The sequence below is a fragment of the Notolabrus celidotus genome, chromosome 10, assembly GCF_009762535.1.
Source record: "Notolabrus celidotus isolate fNotCel1 chromosome 10, fNotCel1.pri, whole genome shotgun sequence".
Classification (NCBI taxonomy): domain Eukaryota; kingdom Metazoa; phylum Chordata; class Actinopteri; order Labriformes; family Labridae; genus Notolabrus; species Notolabrus celidotus.
Window position 1 is genome coordinate 32,523,962 of NC_048281.1, and position 22,481 is coordinate 32,546,442.

Genomic DNA, 22,481 nt, shown 5'->3' on the forward strand with positions numbered 1-22,481 from the left:
ATTGTGGGACGAATAAAGGAGTATCTTATCTTATCTTAAAAAGGTGCACCAATTGTGTTCTTCCCTCTAGATCAGATTATGCATGAATGGTCTTCCTGCTCTTGAAGCTTCTGCACATTAAAGCATTAGTGTGCATATTAAAAATGTAGGTGATTATTGTTAGCCATCAGTTCTAGCCATCCACCTACAAAATTATAAATGAGTTTGAGAGTACAGTGTACCAAGGATGTTTCCTGGTCTGTACCTTGCCGTCAGGTAGCCTTCATGTTTGGCATTAGATTCTCTCAACCATTGAACTTCCTTATTCTTTCACCAGCTGTGCGCTGCATGCCAAGATCAGCTGTTTTCCAAGCTGGAGGGTCCTATAGGTACTAGCATCAAATTTAAAATGAGATTATATCTGTCATAAAGCAATAAAATGTTCAGTTTAAACTTTTAATGTGTTGTCTTTGCACTATTTACAACTAAATCTAAGCTTTAAATGATTTGCAAACCAGCAAATTCTGTTTTTAGCATCATTTAAAATAGCATCACATCTCTTATGGAACTGGGGTTTGTATATTTTCTTCTTCTGCGATGTTATTTTTCCAGTATCGTTGGATTTAGTGGAGGAATTTTGAGTCTTTTGCAGCCCAAACACAGACAGAGGCACTCTCTGGTGAAGCCTCTGTAAGGGGATGTCTAATGGCATATGATACATTAATAATATGGCCTGCACTCCCTCTAAAAATGATTGTTCCTTAATTGTCAGATAAGCATTTTGCTGTTTCCTCCACCCACAGTCATACAGATCTGAGCTTCTGTCCTGACTCTGCCGTCTTTAAGTTAAAAAACAAACAACCAAAAACTGGACACAACAGATCCAAAACATGCAACAGATCTTCACATCAGCCTGTGTTTATTCAACCACAACCATCATCTCTATCTGTGCTCTGTCATTATTATGTAACATAAAACCAAAATATTGGATTCTTAGTAAGATCTTTAAACACTCTTTCATTAGTCACTTGATTAATCTGCAGCCTGAGGCTGCCGGCCCTCAGCTCCTCCAACACGGCCTCACATCCTTGACTGTTTACAAATCGGAGATCAAAAGCAGCTCTTATGTTTCCTGACGTGATAAAGTCAAGAGTTCCGTGGTCTTTCAGTTTCTCTGACATGATGGAGAGTCTCAGGCTCGTGTTAAACACGTGTTGTTTCTGTTCAGTAGTGAGTCCTGTCAGCGGGTGCTGTTATGTAAGTGTCCTCAGTGCTGCCCTCTGCTGCTCTGTTAGAGTTTAGAGAACTGAATCAGGTTCCTGTTGATTTCTGCCACGTTCCGGCAACCTGCATCACATGAATATAAAACTTAGTGTTTGTTTCAGTGGAGAGAGGAACTGTTGTTCTTACTAAGAGCCAAAGTGAAAGGTTTCAGTTTACCTGACAGAGCCATGGACAGACGGAACTCATCGTTGAGGATTTGCAGTACTTCCCTCACTCCCTCCTCACCCTGAAACACACAGAGGACTCATTAACACCCCAAAAGACCAAAACAATCTCTAATCCTGCAACTAAACCCCGTAAAAACTTGTTTAAGAGACTTAATTCTTACTGAGAAACATCATCTGTCATTTATTATCTTGTTTACTGATTGATAAAGACTCAATTATTCTTCAAAGTTTCGCTCTGCATCTACAGAGCTTCTGCAACAGAAGGGCTGCTGTTGGTTCTTGTTCTATCAGTGAGATATTCAGTGCATACAAATCCTGATTTTATAGATGTATTTAGAGATAGATAAGCTGAAGCCTCAAGGACAGAAGCTTAGTATGTTGAGACCCCCCCCCCCCCCCCCCCCCCCACACACACACACACAGTGATAAGCTTTGTTGTTACCTTGTATGCAAGGCCCCATACGGCTGGACGGCCAATGAAAACGCACTTTGCTCCCAAGGCCAGCGACTTCAACACATCACTCCCAGTCCTGATCCCTCCATCCAGATAGACCTCGATCCTACCCTGCACCGTGTCCACGATCTCTGACAGAGCGTCAATCTGTCAGCGGGAGAGGAGAGGATGGAAACAAGGTCAAAACACTTTGGAGCTGCAGCTTTGACGCAGATATGCTAACATGAACTGACAAGATGTGTTTTTGTTGTTGTTGTTGCAGAGTTTGAATTCTTTATGTCAGACTTTCAGAACCGATAAACAAACTTTTGCGACTCCTAAAGCCTCCCCGGGTTATGTCTTTGCTGGTTGTGACATTTTTTGTCCACTTGTATCCCCTGCTATAAACACCACATTGAAAAGAAACAGTCATTACCGAGGCCGGTCCTCCATCCAGCTGTCTTCCCCCGTGGTTGGAAACAATGATGCCCTGGACGCCGTGCTCCACAGCCAGCTCAGCGTCCTCCTTGGTCAGGATCCCCTTGATGATGATGGGCAGGCGGGTGATGGACTGTAGCCAGTACACGTCCTTCCAGCTGATGGAGGGATCCAGGGTGTTGGCTGGGATCCCGTACTCCTCTGGGCCAGCTGTCTCCTGCTTAAAGTGTATGTGGGGGAAAGCAACCGATGTTAGAGCCAACTGCTGATTGTGCTCTGTTGGAACCACTTCTATCAGGTAACTTGGACTTATTATGTCACTGCTGCCACTTAGTGTCTGATAACAAGACTTAATGAGTTGACACTTCAGTTATACTCAATCTGTATTTACAACACTGTTACCTGGAACACTCCATCAAAGTTCTTGACCTTGAGGTGTGGCGGCAGCTTGAACTGGTTGCGGATGTCGTTGCGTCTCTTTCCGGTGTAAGGGACGTCGACGGTGAGGACCAGCGCCTTGTACCCGAGCCCCTCCACGCGGTGCACGATCTGTTCGGACAGCTTCCGGTCCCGGTACACGTACAGCTGGAACCAGCGGTACCCGTTTGGTGCTGCTGCAACGATCTCCTCCACGGAGCAGGTGGAGTAGGTGCTGGTGATGTAGCAGGTGTTCAGAGCCTCGGTGGCTGTGAGATGAGGATTGAGGGGATACTGTTTAAACCTGTTCTGCTGATCTCTGTTTATCTGTGTTTTTGCAGGACTTGGCCTGAACCTGTCGTTAAAGGACAAGCCCACCCAGAAGCTGGAAAATCCATCTCACCGCTGAGCTTCTTCCTCCTCTCTGCACTTTGTTGATTTAGTATCTTAGCACAGTTGCTTTTAAGTGTTCTTTTGGTCGTGAAGGAAAGTCTTAGCTATGTTCTCTTCCCAAACTTGAAAGCAGTGGGAAGTTTTTATGTTTTCAGGACAGCAGCAGCAGTTTGTGCCACTTCACTGATGACTCTTTTGTAAACAAAGACCAGTACGAGCTGGATTTGTGCCTCAACCGTTACTTAAACCTGGAGCTGTTCATCTCTAAAGACCTTTACCTTGATAACTGTGAGGTTAAGTGTTTTTTGTAAAGGCACAGCTTCAGGCGTCATACCAATATTTCATTCAGGCATTTAAAAGGAAATGTAGGGAGAGTGACTTTCAACATGTCAAGTGTCTCCTCATACGTCTGCTTTTATTCATCAGAATTCATCACTTTCATGACTTCGGTTAGCCAGTGTTAAACTGACTGTGTGTAAATCCACATGGATACTGGCTTGTAGTGATGTGTCGGTAGCGAACGATCCGGCTCTTTGAAGTGAACGACCGGAGCCGGCTCCTGACTGGGAGCCGTTTTTTTTTTTATTATTCTCGTATTTTTCTGTTAAAGCCTCACGTGATTGGTCAAGACATGTGGTGGCGTCTTGACCAATCACGTGTCTACATTAAGCAGAACGGGGAGGGGAGGGGTTACAGACACACACAACACAGTGAGCACACCAACAGGAGGGAGACGAGAGGGAGAACATGCGTGACACACAGAGAAAGCGCTGGAAAGATGAGAAAACGAGTGACTGCAGGAAACGCAGCAAACTGTGGACGCATTTCAATGGCAGAGATAGTTCAAAGGCAGAGTGTAGACTGTGTGAGATGAAAATGTCATCAATTAGGTTCTACAAAAAACCTGCAAATGCACATTAGATCTGTCTGTGAAGGTTCTCAGTCATCCAGGTCATGGACATTACAACTGTTTCTCCATCAGTGCAGTTGGAAGAATAAAGACAGTGAAGGGAACCTGCTGTTTATGAAGGTTTTTCAAAGTTTATAAATAATATACAGACATCAGAGATTGGACCTTTTTGTCTAATTGAGATGAGTCTTGTTTTTTGTACTTTATAATTTAATTTCTGTAACACTCTGCTCCATGTTGAGAATAAAAATAAAGCCTTTTAAATGATACACATTTGATATAATGTATGTTTTTTACATAAGTAATTCATTTGACATATAATTTAACATTATTTTAGGTAATACAGTCATTCAAACAAGAAATAATCTTGGGAGCCACTTGGGAGCCGAAAGAGCCGGCTCTTTGTAGTGAGCCGAGCCAAAAGAACCGGCTCTCTAAAAAGAGCCGGAATTCCCATCACTACTGGCTAGATGGCTGTTTGTTCAGACAACAGAGAGAAGGCCAGACCAGTACCTTCCTCACAGGAGGACACTGTTACTGGAGTCTGCTGCCCTCTAGTGTTCAAAATGTATACCTCTATTGTTATTGACTAAAAAGAAAGGGTTTCTGAAACTTTTATAGTTTTGTGAGCAAGACACTAATCAATTTTTCATATATGCAGGAGACCAAGACCACATGATTATTTTCATTTATTTTATTTCTCTATTTAATTATCTTTTTTCCTTATTTATACTCTATTTTTCTAATTTTATTCATCATTTATCTGGGAGTTTTTAAAAGTAAACTTGAGACTTACCTTTTTAATCTGGCTTTTAAATTGGAGTAATTCATTTTTAGCCCTTGACTGCATTACTATTATTATAATCATTGCTTTAACATTTATTTATATTGTTTAATTATTTATTTATCTATATCTGATCTTGTTAACGCTACCTTATTTTTAACTTTTCTTTCCACTCTTAATTAGTTTATTAATTTTACTTTATTGATTTTATTTTGTTTTTAAGTATTTTATTTATAATCCTGCCTTTTATAATTTTACCATTGCTGCTGTTTTCTGTCTCTGTTATTTTTTGAAGCACTTTGGCTGCATGTTTATATGTATGAAAGGTGCTGTATAAACAAAGTTGAGTTGATGTATCACTACGTTCTATCATGCAACGTCCTTATTATCTGAATAAAAAAGTATATCATAACTTAAAATTTGACACTTTTTTGAGGTGTGAAATCAAAATTGGCTGATACAGGACATTTAAAAACACCAATCATAAGAAATAGGGGAGAATAATTTATAAATAATAATAAATATAACTTTGTAACCAACTAAGTTTAATTTAATAATAAAAGGAGTATTGATTTAATTTTTTTGAATGGTGAATTAGCCAAGCTTTACTGGAGTGTTTACCTTAATTGCTCAGGAAGTTAATATTTCCTAGTGTCTGTTTTTCTGTTTCCTTTGTTTTAATTGACTTTCCAGCATTAGGTGTTGAAGCACTGACTTCTTATCTGCTTCTTTTTTTTATCCGCCAGGTCTCAGTCTTCTCAAATGCAGTAACATGGTTTCTGGATCCATGAAGATAAGACACATTAACAGTCCTTACCTCGAGCCGTGGCCACCTCTCCTTCGTGCCAGGCGAGGCAGTGAAAGGCGGTTGGTGCGATACCGACTGGGAAGCTGATTTCTGTCCCCTGCACTGTGGTCCGTGTGTCGCTCACAGACACGTCACGCAGGATACGGGGCCTCAGACGAATCCTGGATTAAGCACAGAGCAAAGAAGAACATTTCTAAACTTATGTTTTGGGGCATTTGTGCCTTTATTGGATAGGAAAGCTGGAGATAGACATGAAATGTGAGGAGTAGAAATCGAGGGAAGACATGCAGCAACTCATAGAGGTCAGGAGTCGAACCTGTGACCTCTGCGATGAGGACTGTGACCTCTGTGGGGGGCACGCTTAGACTACTAGGCCAACAGCGCCCCTTAGAAGAACTTTCAATCAGAGCAGTCTCAAATGTGTTTGTATTTACAGTATCCAATAAAAACTTCTGACTTATTCTACCATTCAAATGTAGAACTCTACAATTTTCAACATATCTGAACATCTTTTCATCGTTTGGTGAGAAATAATCTTGACCTAATGAACCAAACCCTACTTTTTTTCAAAGCATTGCAAAATCTTCAAAATCCAGTAAACTCAAATAGTTCTTCAAGGAGTAATCCTTCCTGAGATGACACCATGTTGAGATGTTGTTTTGTGTAAGACATGTCGTATTTTAAAGAAGAGAGAACGCTCTGAGATTCTCTTTTTTTTCCTAAAGCTATGACTTTAGATCATCTTAAGAGTTCCTCCTGCGGGGAATAAATGTCTAATCTGACCTCGAACGCACCGGCAAACAAATCCATGGTAACAGCCTTGTGTAGCCAAAACATGCATGTCCCCAAACATCACACGGAGGAGAGGCAGTGTCAGAGAGAAATGCAGGAAGAGGCATGCAAAGAAAAATCATGATATTATTGTCCCTGTGGTAATGCAACTTTTAAAACACTTTCTCATTCACAGCAGCATGCAAGACAAACAGACAAACAGTAACAGGTCAAATGTAACAGACTATTTGTGATTAAAGACAACACAAACACCAGTCACAAGTTAAAACATGTATTTATGTCCTTTTAATAGAAGGACTTCTTACATGGCAGTCAGCTTTAGAAATAAAAGTGTTGAATATGCATTTCTGACATGTGCCACAATTAACATTTTGGAGCTTAAAATGAAGAAAACAATGTCTGGGATGATTTAGAAGTGATAAGGTGTGCTCTCACTCCACTGTTTACAACACTCTGAGCACTTTCTGCAGCACATGTAGCAGAGAAACCCGAGGTCTGAGTTAAGACTGACCGTTGATGTTTGATGATGAATAAAATAGGATTCATTTATTCTAAAAGAGAGCAGCGTTCTAGGTATCTTTGCAAAGTCATTATGATGCAAAATCGGTGCACAAGCCTCTCAAAAAGTTCAGTTTTTATTCAAGCAAAATTTTCTAGTTAATCTGTGAATTTTCCCTCTAAAATTGGTCCGCATATCTCAAAACTCTTATATTAATCAATCAATCAATCAATCAAGCTTTATTTATATAGCACCTTTCATACAAATAAAATGCAACCCAAAGTGCTTTACAGCGATTGAAAACAAGAAAGAAGCAGAAATGAGACAATGCTAAGACATTTTAGTGGAAGATAATAATAATGATAATAATAAAACTAATAAAAATACAAATTAAAAATAAGAACAACATAAAAATAAAATAAAATAGAGACCAATGCACACCAAAATAAAATATGTGTAATTAAAATAAGTTAAAGCATCAAAATTAAGAAATAAAAATAGTTAAAATAAATAGATTTAAAAGGTAAGGATAAGAGTTGAAAAATAAAACTAAGGCTGAAAAATATCAATAAAACTGAGTGGATAAATAAAATTAAATAAATGAATGAATAAATACATAAAAATAGAATAAGATAACAGTTAAAATTACTAAAATAATAAAGCAACATTTAAATCAATATTCTAATAAAAGGTAGGTAATAAAATTGTTAAACCCTACATAAAAGCCAGACTGAATAAATATGTTTTTAGTTTACGTTTAAAAGTCTCAATATCTCCATCAGCTCCTCTCAGATCCTCCGGCAGGCTGTTCCATAGTTTGGGAGCGTAGTGGCTGAAAGCAGCGTCACCAAATGTTTTAGTTCTGCTCTTAGGAACAGCTAAAAGAGAGGAGCCGGAGGATCTGAGAGACCTACCTGGTTTATATACTAAAAGCATCTCTGAGATGTAGTCTGGTGCAAGGCCATGCAGTGCCTTAAAAACTAGTAAAATAATTTTAAAATCAATACGAAAAGCAACAGGCAGCCAATGTAAAGATTTTAAAATAGGCGTAATGTGTGCTCTCCCTCTGGTCCTCGTTAAAACTCTAGCTGCTGCATTTTGTATTAACTGCAGTTTGTTAATTGTGTTCTTTGGAAGACCAGAAAGGAGAGCATTGCAGTAGTCCAGCCTGCTGATTATAAAAGCGTGCATTAGTCTCTCTGTGTTGCTCAGAGAGAGAAACGGCCTCACCCTAGAAATGTTCTTTAAATGATAAAAGGCTGTTTTGGTGATAAAACGAACATGTGGTTTAAAATTAAAATCAGAATCAAATAAAACACCTAGGTTTCTGGCTTCTTGGCTTTGATTAAGTCCATGAACATTTAGTGTGGAGGCCAGTTTCTCTCTCTGAGCCTTTGAGCCGATGACAAGTACGTCCGTTTTTTCCTGGTTGAGCTGTAAAAAGTTATGTGACATCCAGGTTTTAATATCTAAAATGCAGTTAAAAAGTGAGTCAATCGGCCCAGTGTCATCAGGAGACACGGCCACATAGAGCTGAGTGTCATCAGCGTAGCTGTGGAAATCTATGCCATGTCTCCTGATGACACTGCCCAGGGGAAGCATGTACAAGTTAAAAAGTAACGGTCCTAAAATTGATCCTTGCGGTACCCCACAGGTAACCTCATGATGTTCAGAATTTTGATTGTTGATTGTTACATAAAAATTTCTGTTAGAGAGGTAGGATGCGAACCATTTAAAAACACTACCGGACAGGCCAACATACTCACTTAATCTGTTTAAAAGAATTTGGTGGTCAACAGTATCAAAAGCAGCACTGAGGTCAAGTAGCACCAGGACTGTAGGTTTGCTGTTGTCAAGGTTTTTCCTGATGTCATCTACTACTTTTAGTAAGGCGGTCTCTGTGCTGTGATGTGTTCTAAAACCTGACTGAAACATTTCAAATTTGGTATTTGAGTTTAAAAAGGTATTTAACTGGATAAAAACAAGTTTCTCTAAAATCTTACTTAAAAATGGGAGATTTGAAATTGGTCTAAAATTACTTGGTGATAAAATGTCTAAGTTCCCTTTCTTTAAAAGAGGTTTCACTAAAGCAGTTTTAAAATCATTTGGGAAGACACCCAGCTGTAGAGAATAATTTACTATGGTGAGTATGTCTTCCGATACAGAATTAAAAACAGTTTTAAAAAGGGAGGTAGGGATGGGATCAAGGGAACATGTGGAGGGTTTCAGTTCTGTTACCACCCTCCTCAGTGTGTCAGCATCAACCAGGTCAAAACAGCCGTACTTGTCATCACAGGGTACATTTGGTACAGGTAAAAGTGCAGTGTGCATGTTTTGTTGGCAGATACCAGACCTAATTTTAAGTATTTTCTCCCTGAAGTAGCCAGCAAACTCTTCGCAGTTGGAACCTGATAAGCTCAGGCTCTTATCTTTAATAAAGTATAATTAAAAATAATTGCTGACTTTTCTAAGACACTTAAAATTGTGTGTTTGTTTCAACCTTTAAAAGTCTGAGACAAATATGTTTTTTCCTCTTCTGTACCTTTTGTAAGCCAGCAGATTATCGTCCCTGGTGCAACATTCATCGGCTCCAGCTGCATAATAATCCCATGTGGCCTTTGAGAGATGCTCCTTTGCATACTCCTCAAAGTCTGTCAGGCAAACCATAGCCATCTCTGCACAGCGACCCCCCTCTCTGCGTGAGATAAGAGAGCAGGAGTTAGCAGTTTGAACATTTACAAGACAACTATGTTTAAATTGATAGAATTTCAACATATGCACGCACTATAATAACAAGATAAAACTTCTGAATTTAAACTTTCTCTGCACCGATTGCTTCAACATAGCTAGTTATTCACTACAATCAGCCACTCCACACTCTTCGACCAGCTCTGTGTCATCTGGATTTGTTGATTTGCATTCAAGGAAAATCACTTAAGGCACAAACAAAAGATCAGACACTTAAAATTAAAAACTAACCCCCATGCAAAGACTTTCAGCTTCAACACTTACCACAAATTATTGATCTGTCATAAACAACACTGCTCACTCGCACATGACAAAGCCTCCATGAAGGACTGAAGTTGCAACATCACTGCTCAAAGTGAAGCTGCCCGTCGTATCAGTAAAAGTACACAACCACGCAGTCGTCAACAACTTAACAGTGACCTGACATGGCCGAGGAAATGAAGCAACTACTTTCTCCCTTTTTTAATTTGTGTTAAATCAAAAACCTGAATCCTCGTCTGTGTTAGTCCAGGTGTCTGCCGTGTTGTTTTTGTGTCTGTCATAATCAAACGTGAACAGAGCCGTGTTGAAAGCCTCTGACAGTGTGTGTGACCTGAGAGCAACCCCGGCTCTTATTGTGTTTACACAAGCTGGAAATGTGCTGATGGTGACTACAGCTATAGTGAGGACACGAAGCGTCTGACACAGTGCTCTGTAGTTCACAGAGATACACACTCACATGCTGTCTTCACGGGCCTGTAACACGCAAACATACAAAGAGAGCTTCTTGCTGTAGTCTGGACTCTTTAAGTTAATTTGAAGTTGTTAAGATTCTAGAAAACAACAGGTTTAACATTGATGAATAAATAGTCACCCATTAACCATGTATCTGATCCATACACAACTCATCTACAACAGCTAAATGACCCAGCATTGAGACCTTTATAAGAGTATATGATGCAATACCAGCAGAGAAAAATACTTCATGAAAAAAAAACATTCTGTCCATCAACCATGTTGTTTTGCCTGATTTAGATAAAGCTAAATACATCAGTCAGCTACTTGTGAATGCTGCATTTAAGAAAGTCTGATTTAATATGTAATGCAGTGTTAATGTTCAAATTTGACAGTACTTCCAGCTGTATTTAAATCTGATAAATTACTTTTTCTGAACAGTAAATCCTTGAAGAAATAGAGAGAAAAAAGGATATGGGTTGCATCTGCAAAATAAAGTTCAAAATATTTAAAATATTTATTTAACGTTTAAGAAATGTGTTAAGGAAAAATTTGAATTAAAAAAATAAATATAAATATTATAGCAATTTATTAACAGTTTTAAACTTTTCCTCAGTTTTATGGCATTAAGAATCCTTAACTGAAATTAACAAATATTTAAATTTTTTATTAAATGTTTTAGAAATGTATTTAGAAATTTTTTATTTTTTTTTTAATTTAGAAAAATAAAGCAAATTATTAACAGTTAAGAACTTTTCCTCAGGTTTATGGCATTAAGTAGCCTTAATTGAAATTCACAAATATTTAAAATATTTATTAAACGTTTCAGAAATGTATTTAGAAAAATTGGACTTTTTTTTTTTTAATTTAGAAAAAAAAATACAGAGCATTATTAACAGTTAAAATGTTTTCCTCAGCTTTATTGCCTTAAGTAGCCTTACTTAAAATTCAGACATATTTAAAATATCTACTGAAAAAATTAGAAGTTTATTCAGAAAAAAAAATTGACATTTCTTTTAATTTTGAAAAAAATATACAGCAAATTATTACAGTTAAAAACGGCTCCTCAGCTGTACTGCATAACGTAGCCTTGTGAAAAACATGTGGCATAAACCTGTCTTTTTTTAAACTCAGCACCTCGAGTAATTTTATTATAATTTAACAAAATTATATAATATTATTTTGACAATATTGTTGCAATATTTTTTGGCCCCCAATTCTTTTCATATTTTTGTCAGTTTGATGTATTTTTGTCTGTTTTTGTGATGTGTTTTAGTCCTTGCCTGTACATAAAATATACTTCCTACCTTTCCCAGAACACCATCACTAGACATATTATATCTTGATAATACCTTCAATAAGAAAACAGACAGTTTTAAACGTCTGTTTAAATTAATGGTCCTGTTTGAACGCTAGCTTCTTGTGGAGGCTAGCTAGTTTAGATAGGTTGTGTAAGTGGAACTGAAAGCTAACAGGTTGTCTCAATCAATTAATCTAACTTAAACCGACTTCAGTCCGAAGTTGGAAACAAATAGAAGTCGAATAATTAAATTTCTTTGAACTGATTTGAAACTTTTTACCGAAGAAGGAGTCAACATAATCAACCAGGTTAACATTACCGTGTAGAATCATAAGCGGCGTCCATCAACCAGCAGTTAATGAGTTAACGGTTATATAACGGCTCGTGACCATAGCTCGTGACATTTAAACCGTCGACAGGAGTGCTGTTTGGATTTACCGTTGATGACGTCCAAGGTAAGATATCAACTGCCTTTCAGCTGTCAACTTATGAGCTGAATCAACACTACAGTTTCTTTTTACACAAAGAACACATTTAACTGACTTATAGGTGGATTTAAAGTTTACCTTTCAGCTATCCAGTCGTCTGTTTATGGTTTCAAACATGACGCTGAAATCAGTGGATAAAACACAACGTCCATATTTAACGTCAGTATCCGTGACGTCCCCCATCTGTTCCTGAAGCAGTTTTGAAGCCAATTTTCGGCGGCAGCCATATTGGATATGCTGAACTCAACCAAACTTCTGTCGAGCTATTGTGAGGTAAAGAGGCGGGCTTTGAGCATCCTAGCTAACAGCTACAGTGTTCCTGTCAGTCAAATCAGCTGTACCTCTCATAATGGAAAATTCGTAATCATAATATCTTCGAAATTGTCATGTTATGAAAAAATTCACCCCCTTACAGAGAAATGAGCTATCCAGACTACACTTGTTTTTTGAACCAGGCTGTAAACATGTTTATTTCTGCTGTAAAGATCGGCTATTTTGAATTTGGTACTTCAGGAGCCAGCCTCTAGTGGACACTCGAGGAACTGCAAATTTTAGCACTTCCGCATTGGCTTCAATTCTCGTGGCCGGAGTTTGCAGCTTGGGTGTCACTCGTTAACGCTAGCTTAAAATGCTATACACAAATCTCACTTAAGCCCTCTATAGACCAGAAATATATGTTATTTCACATTAATTTCACGGTCTTGTGCTTTAACTGAATTGCTGACCTGTGCATTACTGTCTTACAGGACTTCAAATGAGACCAGCTGTGATGTTTTGATGCTACTGGAAATCTACAGAAGAAGAAGCCATTAAAAGTAAGTACAACTCTGAAACCTTATGTGTTTATTTTCTTGAATATAAGCCAAAATTAGCTGCAATATTTTCTTCAGAGGGCAGCTTTTCATCAACAAGTCTCCTTATCTTTCTCCAGTTCCAACAGAAAGTATGTTGGCTATAAGTACATAATGTCATAAAACATAATGTAGACAAGATTTGAAGTCAGAGGAACCAGTACTATCAAACGTAGACTGGGTTTGTTATTTTAAGTGAAATTAAATGCAAAATAATGCAGACTTCAAGAGGTAAGAACCAACATAACTTTCAGGTAAGCCTATTCTTTACGTAACATATTCCAGCAGCCATGACAGTGTGAAAAACAACAACAACCAAGGTCTGAAATAGTTCTGATATGAGTGATTCACCCCTGAAAATTACAGCGCTGACTCCCAGCCCCCGTTAGATCGTCATGTCGACTCTAAAAACTCCAAACAGCTGCAAGGCTTTTGTAAACTATGTAAAGGACTTCCTCAGGTCGCACCTTAGTCCTGAATAATGCATACTGTACGTGACGGTAAAAACAAGAACAATTCAACAGACTTCTAGAACAGTTACTTCACGACAACAGAGTAGAGCACCCTCCATTCACAGGCCTTTGTGCCAGGTCTGTAAGCTGTGATCAGGCAGGTGTGTTATGACAAATTGAACTTGTCTCAGTTTGCAGTTTGATAAATATTAATATATCAAACGTTGGTGAAAAATATCTCTCAAGTGTACAAAGAATATTTAAAGTGTTTCGCTGTAGTTTCAGTGTTTAGAATTATTTCATTCATTTGACAAAAACATGAAGTGTAGGTCAAAAACAAAGCCTTTGTTCCCTGCTACTCAAGATAACAAAAACAGGTCTTTCTCACCATCCATCAACAACAGCTCACTTTTTACCACTCAACTAACAATCAACTAAATAATATATGAAATTTATTTTAAAAAATCTGTAAAAATCAGCCTCAATTGTTGTTAAAAGATACATAAATAAGAGTGACATGGACAGTAATTCCTCTAATTTAGCGTTTTAAAAATAAGGCATTTTATAGATTATATAATATAGACTCCTGTGTTTCAATAGTTTAAGAGAGCTTCTATATATTTCTTTAAATAAGCAGCTCATTGTGGGAACAGAGATTAAGATGTTAGATACTTACCGAAAACATATACTCATTCTCTCTCAACAGGACCTTTATAATCCGGGCAGATTCATAACCTATGAAGAGAAAGCACAAAGGTTATCAGTACTACTACTTTAATTATTCCCACTCTAAACTAGTACTACCACAAATAAACACTTCAAATTGATAATTAAGACACTTAAAATGTAAATATTATTGGGATATTGCTTCTACTCACATGAAAACTGGTATTGGTACAACTAAAACTACTGGTATGTAGGAACCACTACTTCTGCATGGCTTAAAGAGGGGATGTGATGCTCATTTTCAAGCTTTAATGTCCCTCTGTAACTGTACATTTACAGCACACACAAAAAAAAATCACTACTGTCTCTTTAAGCTCCCCCAGGCACTCCGGAAGCCTCTTCCACTGTTGCCATGTTACAAAATCCCCATTAGTTAAATTAACAGTGTTACTCTATTTTAAATGACAAATTATGAAATATGGCCATTTGTTTTGGACCTTGAAAGTTAAGAAAGGGACAAAAAAAAATACCAAGCAATAAAGAACAGAGTAAGGTGAGTCTGTTTGATGAGTGTGATGTTCATTATGCTCTTTAAAGGAGATTTACCAATCTGTGATATCACAATCTGAGCAAATTTAGTGTCCCTCTTGCCTGTGGATTACTCCAACCCATGTTTGCCTACCTCACGGTTAATATTTACATTTCATTTTAATTTTTGGAAAGTATGAAAAAGCATAATACCACCTCTTTCAATCCAAACTACCTCCAGTTCAGAAATATTGACACCCCCACCTTGCTGTTAGATGTCTGTGTCTTTAAATAGACACACTATAAAGTGTGTCTGGGCGCACTCATGTCTGAGCATGAACACAGAGTATCATTTCAATTTAATTCAATCACAGTATTCATACTCTGGACGTTATGTCTTCAAGTAATGACACTAATCTTCTTCAGCAGAGCTCATACAGTAGCGTTCTTGTACAAACACAGTGTAAGCGTTCATCTCTGAACACTTGAGGGCAGTACAATACTGAAGAAGGCCGGTTCTTTAAGCTCCATTCAATGTCTGTGAAGCAGATAGGTAGGTCGTCTCTCTGTGTCTCTAAAACTGACATGATTTAACACCTGTTGCTTTTTAAAAACATGTTACACTCTGTGGAAACATCTAAAGCTTTACCTTTACTGTACTTATAACATTTTAGATCTGATTAGAAGTTATATACAGGCTAAAATAGCTTCAGTAGTCAATAAAAACACAACTTTATATCTATAATAAGTAGTTCTGTTACATTTCTCTACTTCCACAAAGTGCTTCATTTTCTGTGTTTGTTTTTATTAGATATATTAAATATTACCACCAGGCAGTGCTGTTTTTTTCCATACCAAATCATTGTTATTGTTTTTATGATTATTATTTACTGTAGTTATTTCCTCAGTGTGTCTGAATGTGATGAATGTGAGCCTCTGTCCTGTAGGTTGTGAAAGGTGTAGCTTTTTGCGCCCCAGTGAATGGGCTGCTGAGGGCACATTGTGCAGGTGACTTTCTAGAACACCTGGTGTGTGGTATCTAGAGTGCTATGCTAAACCGGCTTCTGTTTTACATTCTCTGTTTTCCACACACAGGCCTGTTTAGATTTCACTGGTTCAACATGTCGGCCTTGAACAGGACATAAACACATCCCTGTTGCTCATCTGGTTTTTAAAAAAAATCTTTGTGTGTTTACATTTATGAAAAGGTAAACAAAGCAGAAAAAGTCACCAAAGTTCAAAGAGTGTGAAAACACAGTTACCTGAGTGGATAAAGGCAGTGTCTTACCTTAGTCTGAGCTATCTCGTTGGCCTTCAGTACTTGTAGGTTCCCCTCTCATATGACAGGGTCGTGTCAGAGGGCAATCCAGCCCCCTTTCCCCCCATCCGACCTCCCCCAACTCCATCCCTCCCCTCTCCACCGCCCCCGCAGAGGGAAGCTCCGCCCTCAAAGCGGCTCAACACCAGCTAAGCCTCTCGTCAGCACTCTGGGCCCCGGCCTCTCTCTCTCTCCCTCTCTCTCTCTCTCTCTCCACCAAAAACACCAAAAGCTCACTCGGGTCAACTCTTTGTAGGAGCAGCAAACACCTCCCTGTTCTCCTTCTGTCCTTTCTCCCTTTTCCTATTTGTTCCACCCTTATTTGTTTCCTTGCTTACTTTATCGGCCTTTAATTTCCTCCTCTTCTTTCCTCCCTTTTTTCATTTCTTCTTTTCTTTTTTATCACTCTCCCTCTCTCTTCTTCACTCCCTCCCTCTTTCTGCAACTCTCCTTTTGTTTTGAATCATCATCAAATCATTGTAGAAAGTTAAATGAGTGACTGCATTCTTCCTCTTCATTCTTTTCTTTCATATCTCTTCTCTCCGTCTATTTTCTTTCTCCCCACCCTCCACTCTTCCCCCTTTAAATGATCTACTTTTTGCTTCTCATCACTCTCCCTTTCCTCATTTTTATTCCTTCCACCCTCGCTTCCTTCGCTTCCTGTAAAACTTTTTTTGGGTGTACATTCTGCTACGTTCTGTTTATCTAGAAAACATGACTTCATATCTAAAAATGATACGAAGAAATATAAACTAAGTTACTACAAGCACAGACAAGTTTAAAATGTTCATCTGGAATAAAACAAATGTGTAGTTAAGTACATTTTTTTAATAACTGTACTTTACTTGAGTATTATTTTTTTGGGGTACTTATTAGGCAAGGCAAGGCAGCTTTATTTGTATAGTGCATTTCATACACAAGGGCAACTCAATGTGCTTTACATTAAAACATTAAAAGCACTGGAGACATTCAGACAGGCATAAAAGAACACAATTAAAATGACAAATATGATAAAACAGAAAAGAAAAGGAAAATTAGAAATATATTAAAAATTACATTAAAATTTTAATTTAAAGTGAGTTAAAATAATCTAAGATAGGAAGGCAGTGGCAAATAAAAAAGTCTTAGTCTTTGATTTAAAAGAGGTGAGAGTTGGAGCAGACCTGCAGCTTTCAGGGAGTTTGTTCCAGATATATGGTGCATAATGACTAAACGCTGCTTCACCATGTTTCGTTCTGACTCTAGGAACTGAAAGCAGACCAGTACCTGATGACCTCAGAGGTCGAGGTGGTTCATAAAGTAGTAGCAGATCAGCAATGTATTTTGGGCCTAAACCATTCAGTGCTTTATAAACCATCAGCAGGATTTTAAAGTCTATTCTCTGACAGACAGGAAGCCAGTGTAGAGATCTAAGAACTGGAGTAATGTGGTCTACTTTTTTGGTCCTGGTTAGGACTCGAGCAGCAGCATTCTGTATGAGCTGCAGTCGTCTGATGGACTTTTTAGGGAGTCCTGTAGAGACCCCGTTACAGTAGTCTAGTCTGCTAAAGATAAATGCATGGACCAGTTTTTCTGCATCCTGCTGAGACATGAGTCCTTTAACCCTCGATATATTCTTAAGGTGATAATAGGCGGACTTTGTAATTGTCTTAATGTGGCTGCTGAAATTAAGGTCTGAGTCTATGACTACACCAAGGTTTCTGGCTTGGTTTGAACATTTCATCATTGCAGATTGGAGCTGAGCAGTAACCTTTAACCTTTCTTCCTCCAAAAACAATCATTTCAGTTTTTTCTTTGTTTAACTGAAGAAAGTTCTGTCTCGTCCAGTCATTGATTTGTTCAATGCATTTACTCAGTGTTTGTATGGGACTATAATCCCCTGGTGATATGGTGATGTAAATGTGTGTGTCATCTGCATAGCTATGGTATTTTATTTATTACTTTTACTCCACTACATTTAAAAGACAATTATTGTCATTTTGACTCCACTACATTTCTATCAATGCTCTAGTTACTCACTACAGTAAACTGTGTTTGTGTAGTTCTGTTTGTCTCAGTGTTTTAGCCGTATCTGTATATCGTGCGTCTCCACGGTTGAACGTGGATCAAACACAGAGCAGATTTCACTCAGATCAGGCAGTTCATTTAGAGGTGGTAATGATGGCTATAATTCTCCACCTGAGCACCCATGGTCATATCTTCAGCCCGTGTTAGAGGTTTTTGAAATGAATGATGATACGTAGCGTTTGAAATGTTCTCCCTGTTTCCCACTCTGCCCAAACATACAAACATTCACTGTCCAACCTGAGAGAGCGTGTTGAGCTACGAAACATTTGTTTAATTCCAGATGAGCATTTCAAACTACGTTGCTGTTTTTATTCCATGGTATATTTTTTAGAGATTTCAAGTAATACTTTCAAAATAAACAGAACGTAGCAGAATGTACACCCATGCATTCTTGACTGCACTCATGCTTTGTGAAAATATGTTTTGTGATATTTTAAAAAGTACTTTAAATACTTCAGTATTTTTAAAAGCAAGTACTTCAGTACTTCAACTCAAGTCATAACTTGACAGAGAAGCTTTAACTTGTATTGGAGTAATATTTGACATGGAGTATCTATACATTGACTTAAGTAATTAAGTTGTGTTCTTTGTCCACCGCTGGCTACAGACCTCCACAATGCTTTCTCAGGTTAGATGGTGATGTTTTGTTTGTGTGGTAAACAGATCAGAGATTTACAACAATACCAATCATTCTTTATTTCAAAACCTCAAACATGGGTTTAAAATATGACCGGGGTGCTCAGGTAGAGAATCATCATCCTTCTCGGCTATAGCCATCATTGCCAACCGAGGTACGTCTACACCGTTGAGGCAAACCAAACACCAGTACATGAACAGTTTACGGTCTTTGGGATCTGATTTCAGAAAAGAAAACTCATCAGCTGACTTCAAAGCTAAAGTAGTGAGTAACTAGAGCATTGGTAGAAATGCAGAGGAGTCAAAGTATGATATTTGTCTTTCAAAGGGAGTCAAAAAATAATACTCAAGTAAAGTACAGATACTCAAAAACTGTACTTAATTCAATTTACTTTGTTACTGTCCACCCCTGCCAACTAATAATGACATCTTTGTATTGCTTCTAAAGGCTGATTTATACTTCTGCATTGAATCAACGGCGTAGCCTACGCCGGGGGTCCGCGTAGCTCCCGTACCTACGCCGAGGCCTACGCACGTAGCTGACGTGCACCTCCTCCAAAATGTAACTCCCCTTGGAGCCGACGCGGACCACAAGCTCTGTGATCGGTCCGCTCGACGGCTCTGTCTTTCCCGCATTTACAGCACTTCCGGGATCCCGGACATCGGCCGTGTATTTCATCTCCTCCTCTTTATTCTTCATGTAATCATGTCTGTATGATAAACAGCAACATGTATCAGCTGTAGATTAACATAAAACGCTCTGAATCGCTGTGGAAAAGTAAACAGAGATCGTAGCGGGACCGGAAGCAGGCGGCCGGCTATCGGAGAGACCGCACTGCTCTCAGGCGTTTCGGCGGAGAATTGCTGCGCGACACGGACACACCGACGCACAAGTATGTGGTGCTCATGTCTGCGTCAGCCCCTGCTGCGTAGGGGAGACGCAGAAGTATAAATCAGCCTAGGCTAAACCTGCTAGGAGACATCCAGCAGGTTTAGTTCCTAAAAACCAAAAACAGCTGAACCTCACATTCTCTAGCTCTTATGGTGGACCAGTATGTCTTCTTTTAATTCTTCTGGGGTTGTTTATTTGTGAGTCTCGTCTGTACATTGTCTGAAAGAGTGCATCAGAGTCCGACCGTAGGAAATGATTGTCCTGAAGCTCAATATTTAACCCCTCCTGGTTAATGCTCAAACTTCTAGTGCACAAACAAACCGAAGCAGAGAAAGACACACTCCCTTCGTCCTGAAAACTCCTTCCTTTCGGGCTCGCTGGTGTGAATGTGTTACATTTCAATTTAAGTTGTTCAGGCGTCACTCACAGATCACTGTATTAATAAACCTGATCTGACTCTGATCAGATAAAGAGACAAAGGCAGGGAGAAAAAAAAACAAGGGCCTCTTTGTGGAAATGTCAAACTTGTCGAGTGGAGTGTGGACTTTGCAGGTGTTTTGAGGGTCTTTACATATAAAACACAGATGTCCCGTCCTTTGATATCAGGAGCTTGTTATGGCAGGGTTAAGTGATGGATGGATGGCAGGATGTGAGAGAAAATGCTATGAATGCCGCAGTGTCTCAGCTCGCCGTGAACGAAACTGAACGCCCGGAGAAGTTGTTCAAGCATTTAAAAACAGCCGTGATGTTAAATTAGATTCTCTCTTATTTCATTTCAGTGTTTGAATTAAATTTTCTCTTTGTTCATGTAATATCTTTGGTAACAAAACCTGGCTTTTAGACGGATGTCGTTCTATGTGCTTGCGATGGAATTTATGTGTTTTGTTTTGGCTTTAACAAGAAAGCTTGTGAAGGTGGAGCCAAGGGCCAAATCTGACGAGTTGGACCTCCACAGGGGAGGTGTGGGTGTTACCTGCACTGAGAGGAGGTGCAAATTGTGTTAATCTGCAGCTGGCCTCGATGCCTAGTAACCTCAGAGTTAGATCTGGCTCCGGGGCCGCTGTACTGGAGGTGCTGGACTTTCAGCTGAGTGGAAAACCTCTTCCACATGCTGGTTGAGGCTCTGCCCCGAGGCGGCAGCCCAGCACGCCGCGGCACATGTGTGTTGAATTGTCAAGGTGTTATCATGCCCTGGCGAGGCTCGGAGCTCCTCCACCTCTGTCTCTCTCAGGTTTATTATCAGACTAAATACAGCAGAGTCCACAGACACGGGCTGGGGATTCATGCAGGCTTTGATTCGACTTTACGGCCTCACTTGATGGTTGTCCGTCATAGTTTTAACTGTCCACACACAGACCAGAGAGAGAGAGAGAGAGAGACAGAGAGAGAGAGAGAGAGAGAGAGAGAGAGAGAGAGAGAGAGAGAGAGAGAGAGAGAGAGAGAGAGAGAGAGAGAGAGAGAGAGAGAGAGAGAGAGAGAGAGAGAGAGAGAGAGAGAGTGAGTTTTACCTGGAAGAAAAATGTAAAGGTACATTAAAGAGAGAGAGACACAGAGCATAAACATTTTTAAAAGCAAACTCAAGACCGACCTTTTTAGTCTTGCTTTTAACTGAGTTTTATTCTTATAACAGTTTTATTTCACCTTACTTTATTTATTTATTTATTTATTTATTTATTTATTATCTAGTTCAAATTTTGTCACTTTTGATTTTATTTATTTATTTTCTTACTTATTTCAAGTATAGCATCTTATTTTCTTTTAATGGTTTAATATTTTAGTGTTTTATTATCTTAGAAATTTATTTTATTTTGGTGAGTTTAATTTCCTGTGTCGAGTTTTAACATCTTATGTATCCTCCAGTATTTCCTCATTAAGATATCATGAGATCGTTTCCTCAGTTCGTTCAGCAACTTATTTTTTACTTTTCAATTATTTATTTTATTTTCATTGTTATTATTATTATTATTGTTGCATATATTGTGTTCTTAACCTTAGGATTGTGGGATGGGTTTGGGGTCAGGGCTGGGGTTGGGATTAGGATGGGGGGGGGGGGTATTTCATTTTTATTTACTCTTTTTAAAAAAAAATTTATTCTATTTTAAGTTGTTTTTATGTACAGCACTTTGTGTTACAATGTCATTGTATGAAAAGCGCTTTATAAATAAAGTCTAATTTATAAAGGAAGAGGCATCACCTGCTGTGAGCCTGAATCCATTAACAGCTGGTTTTCAAAGGTTTCACACAAGTTCTAGGAAAAAGGAAGAAATCAAATATAACAATGATTTAACAAAATAAACAAACAGCCTGAAGGAACAAAGATAAGACCTCTGTGTTCTGAACTGAAGGTCTTGTCTTGTTGTTTTTAGGGTGAAGCACTCAGAGATAAGTTGATGATGTAAGATATTAAGTTATTAATAAAACAATGCTACACATTAAAGACTTTTCATACCATTTCAAAGGGCTAAGTTAAAGTCTAAATAAAAGAAAATCTCAACCCTCGAAAGGCAAAAAGAAATGTTTGCATCTTTGACACAGAGCAATGTGCATGACTTATTTTTATATGTTTGAATCATAGAAGTTGGCGAGCGTGACGTTTATGCTGCAGCCAAGTTGGTCCCATAAATCTGTGTTTCAAGGCTAACTTATTTCTGTGTGGTGCTGCTGCTTCAAAAGAAAACATATGAAAAAGAAGAATATGTATTTGAATCATACTTTACTGCTGTCAACCTTCAAACCGTTGGAAGAAATCACTGATCCCAGGAGCTAAATGTTAAGTTTTACTTGTTCTTGAATTTTCTTACTTAAAAGTAAGGAGGAGGATTTATTCAGGACTTTTAAGAAACAAGGAAATTAAAAAAGACATAAAACTAATACAGCTACAAATACATTTAATTCTCAACTGAATTATTATTAAATG

The 22,481-nt window shown here is 38.4% G+C and overlaps 2 protein-coding genes across 8 annotated transcripts in view; one reads left to right on the top strand and one right to left on the bottom strand.

Annotated features, from left to right (window-relative positions):
• Positions 1 to 881: 881 nt before the first annotated feature.
• On the bottom strand, positions 882 to 14,165 carry hao2 (hydroxyacid oxidase 2 (long chain)). 5 transcript variants are annotated; one of them, XM_034693525.1, is made up of 8 exons: positions 14,134 to 14,165; positions 9,447 to 9,599; positions 5,623 to 5,774; positions 2,704 to 2,987; positions 2,300 to 2,521; positions 1,873 to 2,031; positions 1,420 to 1,489; positions 882 to 1,326 (listed from the first exon to the last, which is right to left on the bottom strand). In XM_034693525.1, exons 1-8 carry the CDS (start codon positions 14,148 to 14,150, stop codon positions 1,271 to 1,273), a joined length of 1,113 nt encoding a protein of 370 aa, XP_034549416.1. In that variant the 5' UTR covers positions 14,151 to 14,165; the 3' UTR covers positions 882 to 1,270. The 5 variants fall into 5 exon arrangements, with proteins under 5 accessions (XP_034549416.1, XP_034549417.1, XP_034549418.1 ...); XM_034693526.1 differs by lacking the exon at positions 14,134 to 14,165 and adding an exon at positions 12,233 to 12,368; XM_034693527.1 differs by lacking the exon at positions 14,134 to 14,165 and adding an exon at positions 12,105 to 12,188.
• wars2 (tryptophanyl tRNA synthetase 2, mitochondrial) overlaps positions 11,893 to 22,481 on the top strand; it is a 102,091-nt gene continuing 91,502 nt past the window's right edge. For 2 of the 3 annotated variants that reach the window (XM_034693529.1, XM_034693530.1), the window contains exons 1-2: positions 11,893 to 12,121; positions 12,901 to 12,969. The gene's annotated coding sequence lies outside the window, so the exon portion shown is untranslated. Of the gene's footprint in view, positions 12,122 to 12,158; positions 12,428 to 12,900; positions 12,970 to 22,481 lie in introns of those variants that run through there. The other variant, XM_034693531.1, reaches the window with a different exon arrangement.

What these genes read in the sequence shown, in the direction of transcription:
- hao2 (XM_034693523.1), bottom strand. Translation starts at nt 12,011, where the DNA reads ATGGACGCCGCTTATGATTCTACACG. An exon ending in GCCGCTTATGATTCTACACG is followed by an intron (nt 9,600 to 11,985) that starts GTAATGTTAACC and finishes TATCTCACGCAG; the next exon opens with AGAGGGGGGTCGCTGTGCAG. An exon ending in TCTGTCCATGGCTCTGTCAG is followed by an intron (nt 1,327 to 1,419) that starts GTAAACTGAAAC and finishes CATGTGATGCAG; the next exon opens with GTTGCCGGAACGTGGCAGAA.